This window comes from Lissotriton vulgaris, chromosome 12 (genome assembly GCF_964263255.1).
Source record: "Lissotriton vulgaris chromosome 12, aLisVul1.2, whole genome shotgun sequence".
In the NCBI taxonomy this organism is placed as follows: domain Eukaryota; kingdom Metazoa; phylum Chordata; class Amphibia; order Caudata; family Salamandridae; genus Lissotriton; species Lissotriton vulgaris.
The window spans coordinates 299,224,715-299,237,290 of NC_141700.1; the positions used below are offsets into that span (position 1 = coordinate 299,224,715).

Sequence of the window (12,576 nt, forward strand, 5' to 3'; positions counted from 1 at the left end):
GACCCCTCACACACCACACCCACCACCACCACCCTCTCTATGGACCTGGGGGCCTGTTGGATGTCGGAGTAGTGACCCCTCACACACCCCACCCACCACCACCACCCTCTCTATGGACATGGGGGCCTGTTGGAAGTTGTAGTTCCGACCCCTCACACACCACACCCACCACCACCACCCTCTCTATGGACATGGGGGCCTGTTGGAAGTTGTAGTTCCGACCCCTCACACACCACACCCACCACCACCACCCTCTCTATGGACATGGGGGCCTGTTGGAAGTCGGAGTAGTGACCCCTCACACACCCCACCCACCACCACCACCCTCTCTATGGACATGGGGGCCTGTTGGAAGTTGTAGTTCCGACCCCTCACACACCACACCCACCACCACCACCCTCTCTATGGACCTGGGGGCCTGTTGGAAGTCGGAGTAGTGACCCCTCACACACCACACCCACCACCACCACCCTCTCTATGGACCTGGGGGCCTGTTGGAAGTTGTAGTTCCGACCCCTCACACACCACACCCACCACCACCACCCTCTCTATGGACATGGGGGCCTGTTGGAAGTCGGAGTAGTGACCCCTCACACACCCCACCCACCACCACCACCCTCTCTATGGACATGGGGGCCTGTTGGAAGTTGTAGTTCCGACCCCTCACACACCACACCCACCACCACCACCCTCTCTATGGACATGGGGGCCTGTGGGAGTGCTTTTGAGGTTGGTGAGTATGTGGACTGCATGCAAGGCTGGGGTATGTGGGATGTGTCTTCAGAGTTGTGTGGCCCACACCGTGTTGTTGTGTTTGTGGTGGTTGGTTGGTACTTACCAGCCTCTTCTCCATCAGGAAGTCCATCGAGGGTGTCAGGGTGCAGGATGGTCAGCACCTTCTCCTCCCACTCGGTGTATGGTAGGGGCTCCGGGGGGGTTCCACCGCCGGTGTGGTTGGCCCGGAGGACGTTCCTGGCTCTAATAGACTTCACCCGGGTCTTCAGGTCGTGCCACCGCCTCTGGATGTCAGCCTTGGTTCTCGGAACGCTCCCGGAGGCATTGACCCTGGTCACGATACGGTCCCACAGGCTGTTCTTCCGAGCTATGCTCGTCTGCTGCACGAGGGACCCGAAGATGTGGGGTTCCACACGAAGGATCTCTTCCACCATTACCTTGAGCTCGGTGTCGGATAATTTGGGATTCTTTTTGGGAGCCATGGTGCTCGGGGGGTGTGTTTGTGTGGGGTGCGGAGGTGCTGGTGTGTGCTGTTTGGGTATGGTGTGGATGGGTGTTTGTGTGCAGGGTGTGTTTGGGTGTGGGTAATGTGTCTGAATCAAATAGTTTGCTGTTAGTCAAGTCAAGTATTGTCTCCTGCTGTCAGCTATGCTGGGATGCAGAGGATTTCGGGAGTGGGTGGGAGTCAATTTATAGTCTGTGTGTTGGCCCTGTGTGAATGTTGATTGGCAGTCAGGTGATAGGTGGGTGTGTTGTCAGGTGTGGTCTATGCAGTTTTTGGGGGTGGGTAAATGTGTCTTGTGTTTGGTTTAGATGTGTCAGGTGGGTTGTCGGCCATTTTGCTGTGTTTGGTGATGGATTCTGTCGGTATGTATGCCATTGGATTGACTGTAGGGATGTTGGACTTCCGCAGTGGTGCCCCGTTTCTCATTGCATTGCTCCCGCCGCGGACGTGGATCGCGGTGGCTACCGAGGTACTTGCGGAGTTATCCTAATTGCGGACACGGAAAGTACGCAGGTATCGCGGGGGAGGATGTTGTTCTCCTGGTCATGTGCGTACGCGGCGGTCGGTGTTTTGTAGGTTCCGTCCGCATGGCGCGGAATCGGGTGTACTTCGACCGCCGCGGACGGGGATTGTTGTGCTCCGTCCGCCGCGGTCGGCGTTTCGGTCACATTTGATCCTAATCGCTAATGCGGTTTTTCCGCGGCAAGGTCCGGAGTATCTTGCCACCTTCCGCGGCGGACGGAGCACGTTTCCGTCCGCCATCCTAATCGGCCCCTTAATGTAGTTAGAAGAGATTCCCTTTTTCACACTGTATTTGACAGGCTTGACAGAGATTAGCCCCTTAGTTTGATGGCGTTGTAATGGATTCAATCGATGGGCCAAAAATTGGTAGGAAAAAAAGAGTTTTCACATTAATTTTCACGTTTACTGTATTTAGCTACCAAAGGTCGCCAGTAGACTGATGAATGTGCCAGAACTGGGCTTAATGATTATAGCGAGGCAAAATATATCATCTCTTTCTCACTGACCCGTATAACATATATCAGCCAGGCTAGGTCTTCCTATTTTTAAAAGTAGCAATTTTCCGGTTCCGCCTCCACAGTCCCTGAGTGGGTGTGCATTAATGAGGTATGTACCTTGTAGAGGGAGGAGTCAGTACATGCCCAGGTGTAGAAAAGGAACACTTTAGTCAGGCACCAGACTTAAATATGAACAATGAACACTATCAGGAGCAGCATCTACACGCCTAGGCCAGACTGTTGCCACTATTCTTAGGCCGGGGGCTCATTACTAGTGCATCCGTCCTGGGACTGTCGTATTCGCAGTGGTAGTAAGACCACCATCAACCCTGGGGTCCGCCCACTGTATTCGGAGTGTGGCCATCAGACCATCACCCCCACTGGGACCAGGATCCCGTGACAGTGGAGATAGGGGCAGATATATGCTGGCAGTGCTGATGCGGCACTGCTGAGCATATTCCGACTGCCGCTGAGCATATTCCGACTTGCATATCCATGGCCTATTTCATGGCAGGGATCCCGTCATGAAAAGGATGGCTAAGATGCAGGCCCCCCTGCCGATTCTAGGCCTGGTGGTGCATGCAGGGGGCAAATGCTGTGCCCCCCTGGAACTGCACCCTTGTTCCTGCACAGTGCATCATGCACAACATTGTGCATATCACACTGTGTAGGGATGTGCTGCAGGCACCCCAACTGCAGCAGTCTGCTGTTACGGCTCTCCAATGAGCCTCACACAGCCGTGGACATGAGACAGTTGCAGCACTGCCAGCCTGCCCTCCCTGGATTCAACTCGAAATCCAGCCGGTGGGTACACCATGGGCTTGGTGGTCCTCTTGGCAGTGCATCAGTGGCGGTGCTACAGGAGGACTGCGAAGCTCGTAATCAAGCCCTTAATGTCAGTACAACCTATGACACTCCTGCATTCCACAGGATCTCTTCAGTCTAGGCTAAGCAGAGCTGGGAATGTTTGCAAGTATAAACATTACTACACAGTATTCAGCCATGGTCTGATCTTTGAAGATATAAAAAAAGCAATTGGTTTGGGTGGTGTCATTCGCTATTTGTGCATCCAATATGTATCTTCTTCTACTTGGCAATTAATGAATCCATCAACATTTGTATCGCGCAGCATTGTCACCCCTGGGGGTATCTGGGAGCTGGCACAAAACTGAGAGTTTGAAGTGGAAGACTTTTCAGTGCAAAATGTCCAGGCAAAGAAACACTGAAGTCCTTATTATGAGTTTGGTGGTCCGTGGGCCGTCAAACCTGCAGTCTGAACGCCGTGAGCTTGGTGGTACAAGCGCCATATTTCTAGTTGGGTAGATTGCATTTGGAAGACTGCGGCTGAACCTCTGACCCCACTAGCACACCTCAGACAGCCGGGGTCGGGGAAAAGTGGTGGTCTGGAAAAAGACGCTGCCATAGCGTGGTACAGGGGAGTTCCACTGCAGTCCGTATTACGAGTTGACTTTTCTACGAGCCAACCCCAGCAGTGGGATTTGGGGTGCGTATTCACTCCCTTCCTGTGGTTTCGGTCAGAGTTTGACGTGTGTCTTTTTCTCCAGGTCCCCTCTTCACAGCAGCATCTTCACCCCAAGGATTATGACATTGTTTGTAGCAATGTAGAGGTGAGTCCTTTTTGTACCATATAACCAGTGCCTGGAATACCCACATACAGGCCTGACTCTGGCAATGGTTAGGCGTTATTTTTCCACATGTATCATGCATATGTGTGCCTTCAACGCATATGCAGTCGAAATGCTAACACAGACATTAATACATATGGAAAAATAATCGGTACAGCTGCAAAATCTCTGCATGGTACTGCAGTAATCATGCAATACAGTAGTCTGAGGACCGCTGGCAATGTGGTCTCCTGGTGGCTGCAGTGTTTGGAAGGTCAGACCGCCAAACTAGAAAACAAGTCTTAAATCTTAAAACCTCCAGGTGCTCTGCCAAAAAGAAAGTAGAATGGGTCATTTTCATAGCCACAGCGTTTCCCCCCTTCCTTATTGTCTCCCTTTGTTTTTTCCTTTTTTTCCCTTTGCCCCCAGCCCCGACGCTAGAAGACAACGTAGAGGTCCTGGGAAGCCTGTCGAGAAAGCAAATTGGATCCATAATATGTTTGAATATTCTGTACTTTAAATACATTTGTTTTCCAGATGTAATATCATTGAATACCTTAGAGAGAACTGTAGGCCCAGAGTACTGTACTGTTTGTCTTTTTTCTTGTATTTCCTATGGGCTCCTTCTTACACATGTTCTTTTATTTAAAGTCAGTGACTTCTCTTGTAAACATGCTGTGTCACTTGTGAGAACTTTAAGATGCTCAATTTGTCATTGTGTGATTGCTGTAAAATTGTATTTCACTGTTCCAAGGTTAAAATATAAACCAATAAAAACATTTTTTTTAAACTGATGGTTTAGTTATAAAACTTTGTTAATTATATGCTAAAGTTGGGATTTGCTAGCATGTGACCAAAAAGACGACTAAACTTACCACTGCACTGCAGGAGGCCATTTCCTTGACACGTAACATCACTTCTTGGCTGAATGTGGTTGGCCAAAATACTTGCGAGACAAGTCCTCTGCTACATGCCTCTTGCGCTGTCAGCTTTCGTCCACAAAATAACATTTCATTTGCCTAAAAATATTGTAAAGCATGTATTCAAAGAGATATTCATATGCCTAAAATCTTCTCAATGGTAACAAAGCAGGACACACATGTGAATAAGCATATTGCACTGGTGCTCACATCTAATGCTTGAATTAAAAGAAGGGAAAAGCAAGTTAAAAAGGCCTGAATAAAACAAAAAAAATATTAAACTAACAATTCATATGGAAGGTGATATATAACCTTATATATCCATGAAAAACAATAAAAAATGTACCTGATGAAAATCAACTCTTTTACTATCATTACAGATCTGATAATTTCTCGTGAGGTGAACATTTTGTATTGGTTCACACACTCTGCAAAATATGGTTTTAACACCAGTGCTGCTCGATAACATTATGAGGCTGGGCCTGGGAGGGGGGGCGTGACCGATCAAGATCTATGTCTAACACTGAATTAAAATCTCCTCCTAGGGCATTGTCCAGTTGGGGAGGACCGGGGAAGGTTGTGCAAGAATGAAACATTATCCTATGAGGGAAGTTCCCCCAGTATGGAGAGAAGAGGTTCCACAGGCAAGCGTTGTTCCGCGTATCCCTGCTCATTTCCAGCGTATATGGGTACATGTCCCCTGGAAACAATCTGAAGTTTTGGGGCTCAAACAGTCTTTCTCGGACCCTTGTAAAAATCCTGCTGGGTATTACAAAGAGCTGTCCCAGGCTGTTGATGCGTGTATTATGAATTTGGCCAATATTGATATGCTGATGGGGAATATGGTTCCACAAGCGTTGTGGGCTCGGACTCGTAGGGAGGACCACGACCAAGCTTTGGGTGGTAATTGGGCTGCTATAACTGCCGCAGATGCAGCACAGGTAGGTGGTGCTAAGCCAGATGATTTGATTGCACAATTGCCTGGTAGAATCATCACTTTAATGAAAACCATGATGCCTGCCTTACGTGTTAACTGGGATAAGTTAGCTGCGTGTAAGCAGAAGAAAGATGAGTGTCTCCGATTTCTTTACTCGTTTCGAGGAGACGTTTATTGACCACAGTGGTCAAGATATGAGTACTGAAGGTGGACAGCGATTATTCGTGGATAAATTTGTATTTAATTTACTTCCAGAATTATCACATAAATTGAAAGACTCCGAAAGTTCGTGGGCTGTTTCTTCCTCTGCACAGATATTAGCTACTGCTCAGTATTACGAGAATAGGGATAAGGAGGAAAAGGATAAGATCGAGAAGAAGACTAAGGAATTAAAAACAAAGGGTCTTTTACAACAGGCTTATCCCCCCGTTCTGCTCAGCGCCAATTTCAACAGCCTCCCCAGCTTCAGAGGTTGTTACAAAAACCAGAACCTTTTGTTCCGCGACCTATACTAGGTCCTAATCAATGTGCCTACTGTAAAGAGGAAGGTCATTTTAAGAATAGCTGTCTGGTTTTATTGCAGCGTAATGGTGGATTCCCAGGGCCGCGAGGCCATGGTGGTTTTCAATCAGCACCTAGAGGTAGAGGGCGAGGTGCGTTGTCTCAATGACAGCGCTCCTTTCCCCCTCAGAATTCTCTGAATTATTTTGATCAGCAGAATACTCAGTCTGCGCAATATTACGATGACGATTATTGTATTGAGAGTGAAGCTCAGGATTTTCACACTAGTCAGGACAGCCATGGACAAAGCAAGGGAGTCGAATCAGTTCCAGTGGATCAGAATGGGCCTTATGTTGAAGTTGTTGCATTGGGTGTTTCAGAGCCATTTCTTTTGGATACTGGTGCAATGCGAAGTTCTATCATTCACTCCAAACTCCCTGGGGCACCTTTGTCTGGCTTAACTAACGTTTCTGTAGGATTCTCTGGCGCCCCAGTTAGTAACCCGGTTTCTTGTCCTTTGCCTATATCGATTGGTCCTTATAATTTGGAGGCCCCGCTTATTTTGACGAATGGTTGCAGCGAGAATTTGTTGGGTTTGGACTTGTTGAAACGTCTTCATGCAACATTGTATTGTTCCCCCTCTGGTGTACATCTTACTTTAGGTGAGAAGTTGGTTTCTCCTATGTATTTATCTAAGGACCAACTCCCACCCGAATTGCATTCTCTTCCTGCTATGCTCTGGGCTACGGGTCCGAATGATGTTGGTCTGCTCCAGATTCCGCCTTACATGGTTACTATTAAGCCTAATGTTAAATTACCACGCATTCCTCAGTATAAAATTTCCAATGATGGTGAACGAGCTTTGTTGGCTATTATCTATGATCTGGTTCAGAAGGGTGAGGTTGAAGAAACAAGAGGAAATGTTTGCAACAGTCCTGTTCTACCTGTCCTTAAACGCACTGATCCTTCTCAGCCTCCTGTATATTGCTTTGTGATCGATCTTCGGGAGGTCAACAAAATTGTTGTCCCCAAGTTTCCTGTTGTCCCAGATATCACTGCCTTGCTCACTATGATACTTGCTTCAGCGGCATGGTTCTCGGTTATTGATCTCAAAAATGCTTTCTTCAGCATTCCTATTGCTGAGGAAAGTAGGGATATTTTTGGCTTCTCTCTCGGAGGCCGAAGTTTCCGATTCAAACGTGCACCTCAAGGCTATTTTGAGAGTCCCTCCATTTATAGTCAGGCTTTCAATGCTTTCACTTTGCCCCAGGTGCCACTCTTATTCAGTATGTGGACGATTTGTTAGATGCTGCTGATTCAGAGGATGTTTGTAAGAATGTGACTGTTTCATTGTTGCGTCATTTGTCTGACCTGCATCACAAGGTGTCACCCTCTAAGTTGCAATATTGCCGCCAAGAGGTTACCTACTTAGGTCATCTCTTGTTGAAGGAGGGAAGACGATTGACCCCAGAACGTATTCAAGCTATCGCACAAATGTTTGTACCATCCACACAAAGGGAGGTGCGTGCCTTTCTGGGCATTACCTATTATTGTAGACAGTGGATTCCAAAATTTTCTTTGTTGGCTAAACCTCTGCTGGCACTTACTCTGAAAGATACACCCCAACCTCTTCCTTGGACTGACGAATGACAGAAGAGTTTTTATGACTTACGTACTGCCTTGTGTTCTGCCCCTGTGTTAGGTACTCCAGATTACAGGAAGCCTTTCACACTTTACGTTCATGAAAGAGAAGGTTGAGCGTTGTCAGTTTTAACGTAACAATTTGGAGACAAACAACGGCCATGTGCCTATTTTTCGGTTACATTGGATCCAGTAGCCAAGGCATTGCCTAGTTGTCTCAGAGCTACAGCAGCAGCAGCGATTTCCATTCGTCAATCTGCTGGATTGGTACTAGATAACACTCTTGTTTTTATGGTACCACATGCAGTAGATACTCTTTTGAACAGAACAAAAACACAACATCTTACGAGTGCCCGCTTGTCTGGGTATGAGCTGACGCTCTTGGCTAGTCATATACACAACTAGCGGTATAATACTTTGAATCCACTAAAATTGTTACCCATTCCGGAAGAGAAAGACACTCCAGAACAGCATGATTGTTTTCTCCGAACAGAGGAGGAAACGAAAGGCAGAATAGATTTAAAAGATACACCACTCATGGACCCGGATGGGATCCTATGGGTGGATGGGTCTTGTTTCAATCTTCCTAATGACGAGACGACTGTGGCCTATGCTGTTATCACCTTGTATACGGTAGCGGAGACAGCACGCATTGCACAGAATTCCGCCCAAGCAGCTGAACTGATTGCCCTGACGAGAGCGTGTGTGTTGGCTAAGGGAAAGAGAGTGAATGTTTACATGGATAGCCAATACTACTTTGGCGTGGCTCATAGTTTCAGTCGTTTGTGGAAGGAAAGAGGATTCTTTACTTCCCATGGGACTAAGATACAGCATGGTCAGTTGGTAACTGACCTTCTAGAATCACTTACTTTGCCTACCCAAATAGCGATAGTGAAGTGTAGTGCTCATAAGAGGATCATTGATGATGTGGGTCACGGGAATGCTTTTGCAGATGAGGTAGCAAAAGAAACAGCGAGAGATGCTACAAGTCGCATGTGTGTTGCAGGCCCTGCAAGATTGGCCCGAGAGGGAGGAATGTGTGAGGACACAATAAAAAGTGTGAGAATGATTCAAGAAGAGGCTACTGAAAAGGAATTGAGTAAGTGGAGAGAAAGTACGGGAATGTTGGACGCGACAGGGTGTTGGGCGGAATTGTCAGAACATCAGCGTTGGCTGTTACCAGACGCCTATGTACTGCCTGTAGTTACTATGGCGCATGGTCCAGCCCATATCAGTGCAAAAGGAATATGCAAACTTCTGGCTCCAGTATGGCAGAATGAAGGAATTCCTAAATGTATGGAGAATGTGGTGAAACATTGTATTTATGCATAATCCAGGAAAGGGAACCCCAACTCCAGCAGGTCATTTTGCCCACCCTACGTACCCTTTTGAGGTATTACAAATTGATAACATTCATATGGAATGTTGTAATAACCTCAAGTATGTTCTGGTGGTGGTGTGTGCTTTTTCCAGATGGATAGAGGCCTACCCCCTAAAGGACAATACTGCTTTGTCTACTGCCAAAGTCCTTTTGAAGGATTTTGTCCCGAGGTTTGGTTTGCCGCGAATTGTCTGGAGTGACACTGGAAGTGAATTTGTAGGCCAAATTATGCAGAAGGTGCGTGCGGGTCTTGGTATTAGGCAGAAATTCCATGCGGCAAACCACCCTCAGTCAGTAGGTTTGGTAGAGTGCTATAATGGAACTCTCAAACTTAAACTGGCAAAGATTCATGCCAGCACGGGTCTTGCTTGGCCTGACGCATTACCTTTGGCACTTTTATCCACGAGAACTACTGTAGATTCTCGTTTAGGACTCAGCCCATACGAAGTTGTTTTTGGGCACCCAGCTAACGTGTGGGGAGTCCCTCGACCTAAAAAGTACTATGACATCCCGTATCCAATGTTGATAGACTATTTACATGACCTCACCACTAAATTGCGTGTTCTTCACCAACAGGTTCAAAACACTTTGCCGGAGGCCTCCATCCAACCCGGAGACTGGGTCTGCCTGAAGAATTTTCAGCGAAAAAAAGAATCTGGAACTCTGTTGGGGCCCGCCTCGGCAAGTTCTGCTAGCAACACGTACAGCAGTAAAGATCGTCGGGAAGAAAAATTGGGTCCATGGCGTGCATTGCAAGAGGGTACCTTTGCCTTTGCCTTTCGACCAGTGGGTCCGCAAGGGTATAAGTGACAGTAAAAGCGAAAGGGTCCCTCGGTTTGTACCTTTCAGTAGTGCATGCCTGGATTGAACGAACTCAGAAAAAGAAGACAACGACGTGTTGCAAGAAGCTGTACCATCACATTTGCGATTGAACACAGTAAATTCAGAGACTTTGTTTCGAGAGCAAACGGTACCTAATAAGACTCGGTACAACTTAAGACCCAGATTGATTAAAGACAATTGAACTTTTTTTTTCCTTTTTCTTTTTCTGATCACACTTTTGAGAGACATTTCATTTTCACTATCCATCCAGTTGCAGGGTGACGGTAGGAGTCTTAGGCTGTGACCTGAGTAGTGACAGTAGGTCTGCAGGACTTGCAGTGTCATAGGACGGCTAATAATCACAGCTAAATGATCTAGGAAGATTGCCGTGAGCAAAGCCTTAGAGAATTGATATGAAAGTGGAAAAGAGTGATAAGAATCAAGAAATGAAAAGTAAATATAAGAAATTGTTGGTTAGTCCATGTGGCATAACCTTATGTATTTTAATATGTTCATGTATTTTATTGGCTTGTGTGAGTTGGGTTGTTCACACTATGCAGCAAGCACCTGTTCCAACTTCTGTTTCCTTGTCTTTTTCTATTACTGCCTCCCCACATCAGTTCCATACACTCCCGGAACATGAGCAAGTTAGGAGAACAGAATACTTCAACAATCTATTTATCCAGTTGTTACATCAGCATCAACTGGTAGTCAATACTACTGACTGATGGGTTTGTGGGCTCATGCCCCATAACACAGAAAGAGGGATGCCATATTTAGTCCTTCCATTTTCCTACGAAGGCTCCGCTTGGACCTATTTGGCCATGTTTTCTAATGTATATCAGAACCAACTTTGATATCCTCCTGATAGTCCATATGGTGATGGAGCAGATTTTAGTCCCAGTTCTTTGATAAAGGGAATAGTGGCCATGGCTAGAATTGCTGAAATTAGTAAGATTCCCGATGATGAGAAACGAGCGTATGATGGTTGGAACGTGACTAGTTATGTTACTAGCCTTACAGATAAGGCTAGAAGAAGGATATCCCCACCAATGTGGACCATACCCCATCGAGGTAATTTCTGTCCGCAGATAAATGGCCAAAATATTAAAAACCAACAGGAAAAGAGTGTTTGTTCCCATAAGTACATCTATTCACCCCAGATTTCTTCACCGTTAGTGCCATCACAAGGCACATATTTTGTCTGTCATGACAGAGCCTGTATGTGGCTTCCTACCTACTTTTCAGGAACTTGTTATGTGGATTTTCTTCTCCCTCCAACATATACTGCTCCTTCAGGTCATCATAGAAAAAGTGACTTTATCAAAGGGTTACTTCCTTTCTGGGGCCCAATGGCCAACAGCAGAGACATCAGACAGTTAGTTTGCGTTGTTGAGGCTACCATAAATGTAACTTCTGGAGCCATGAGTAATCTGACAGCCGAAATTCAGGCGGATCGCCTTATGACTTTGCAGAACCGGATGGTTCTAGACATTGTCCTTGCAGATCGTGGAGGAGTCTGTAAATTGATAAGGTCTAGTTGCTGCATTTATATTCCTGATAATGCCCTTAAGGTATACCAAGCCAAACTAGTGCCAGTCAGGATCACGTACAAGAAGTGCTGCGCTTTACAGCAAGCTGGATGACTGATAATTCACTTAAAATAAATACAGACAAGACGGAAATCCTGGCTGTTCCATGTATCAACAGCCCTTGGTGTGATCTGTTTTGGCCGCAGGAATTAGGAGTTTCTCCTATCCCAGTTTCAGTGGTTAGAAGTCTGGGTATTAAAATCGACGCCGACCTCTCTATGAACAACCAAGTGTCAGCAGTGGTTGGTACCTGTACAGGGATACTGAGGAGTTTGCGGAAGCTTGTCCCTCTTCTCACTACTATTTCCCTTCAGGTCATTGTTTCTGCCACAATACTGTCTAGGTTGGATTATGGGAATGCCCTTTACATCGGCCTCCCCTGGAAATTATTAAGGAGACTACAGGTTGTGCAGAACGATGCGGCACGCCTTATTTTTAACCTCCCTAGACAGTCACAGGCTTCCCCACTGCTTTCCAAACTACACTGGCTACCTATCAGACAGCGAGCATCTTTTAAGGGCCTCGGCACTGTCCATAAGGCCATCTATGGACAGGCTCCAGCATGTATCAGGGTTCGCCTGATACGTTACACTCCTGCTCGGGCTCTCCGTTCCTCTGCTGCCTGCCAGCTGGTTGTCCCACGGTTCAACACGGCCCGCAAGGGTGGGATAGCTTTTTCCACGTTGATTCCACAGTTTTGGAACAATCTTCACGGAAACTTGCGTAAAGAAGCAAATCTCCTTCTTTTTAGGAAAAAACTCAAAACCATCTTGTTTTTGGAGGCATTGACCACAATTTAAGTCTGTCCTTTCCGGCTCTTATGCATTATCTGTTGTAATTTCCTCCTCTAGAAGCGCGAAGAGACCTGATGGTGAACCTGCGCTATAAAAGAAATAAT

At 46.6% G+C, this 12,576-nt stretch overlaps 1 protein-coding gene across 1 annotated transcript in view; it reads right to left on the minus strand.

The window, feature by feature from the left end:
- Positions 1 to 12,576, minus strand: part of CDYL2 (chromodomain Y like 2) — a 543,748-nt gene that overhangs the window by 79,529 nt on the left and 451,643 nt on the right. The window contains exon 6 of the mRNA XM_086945095.1: positions 4,760 to 4,903. Coding sequence (XP_086801221.1) covers positions 4,760 to 4,903 — 144 coding nt within the window. The remainder of the gene's footprint in view (positions 1 to 4,759; positions 4,904 to 12,576) is intronic.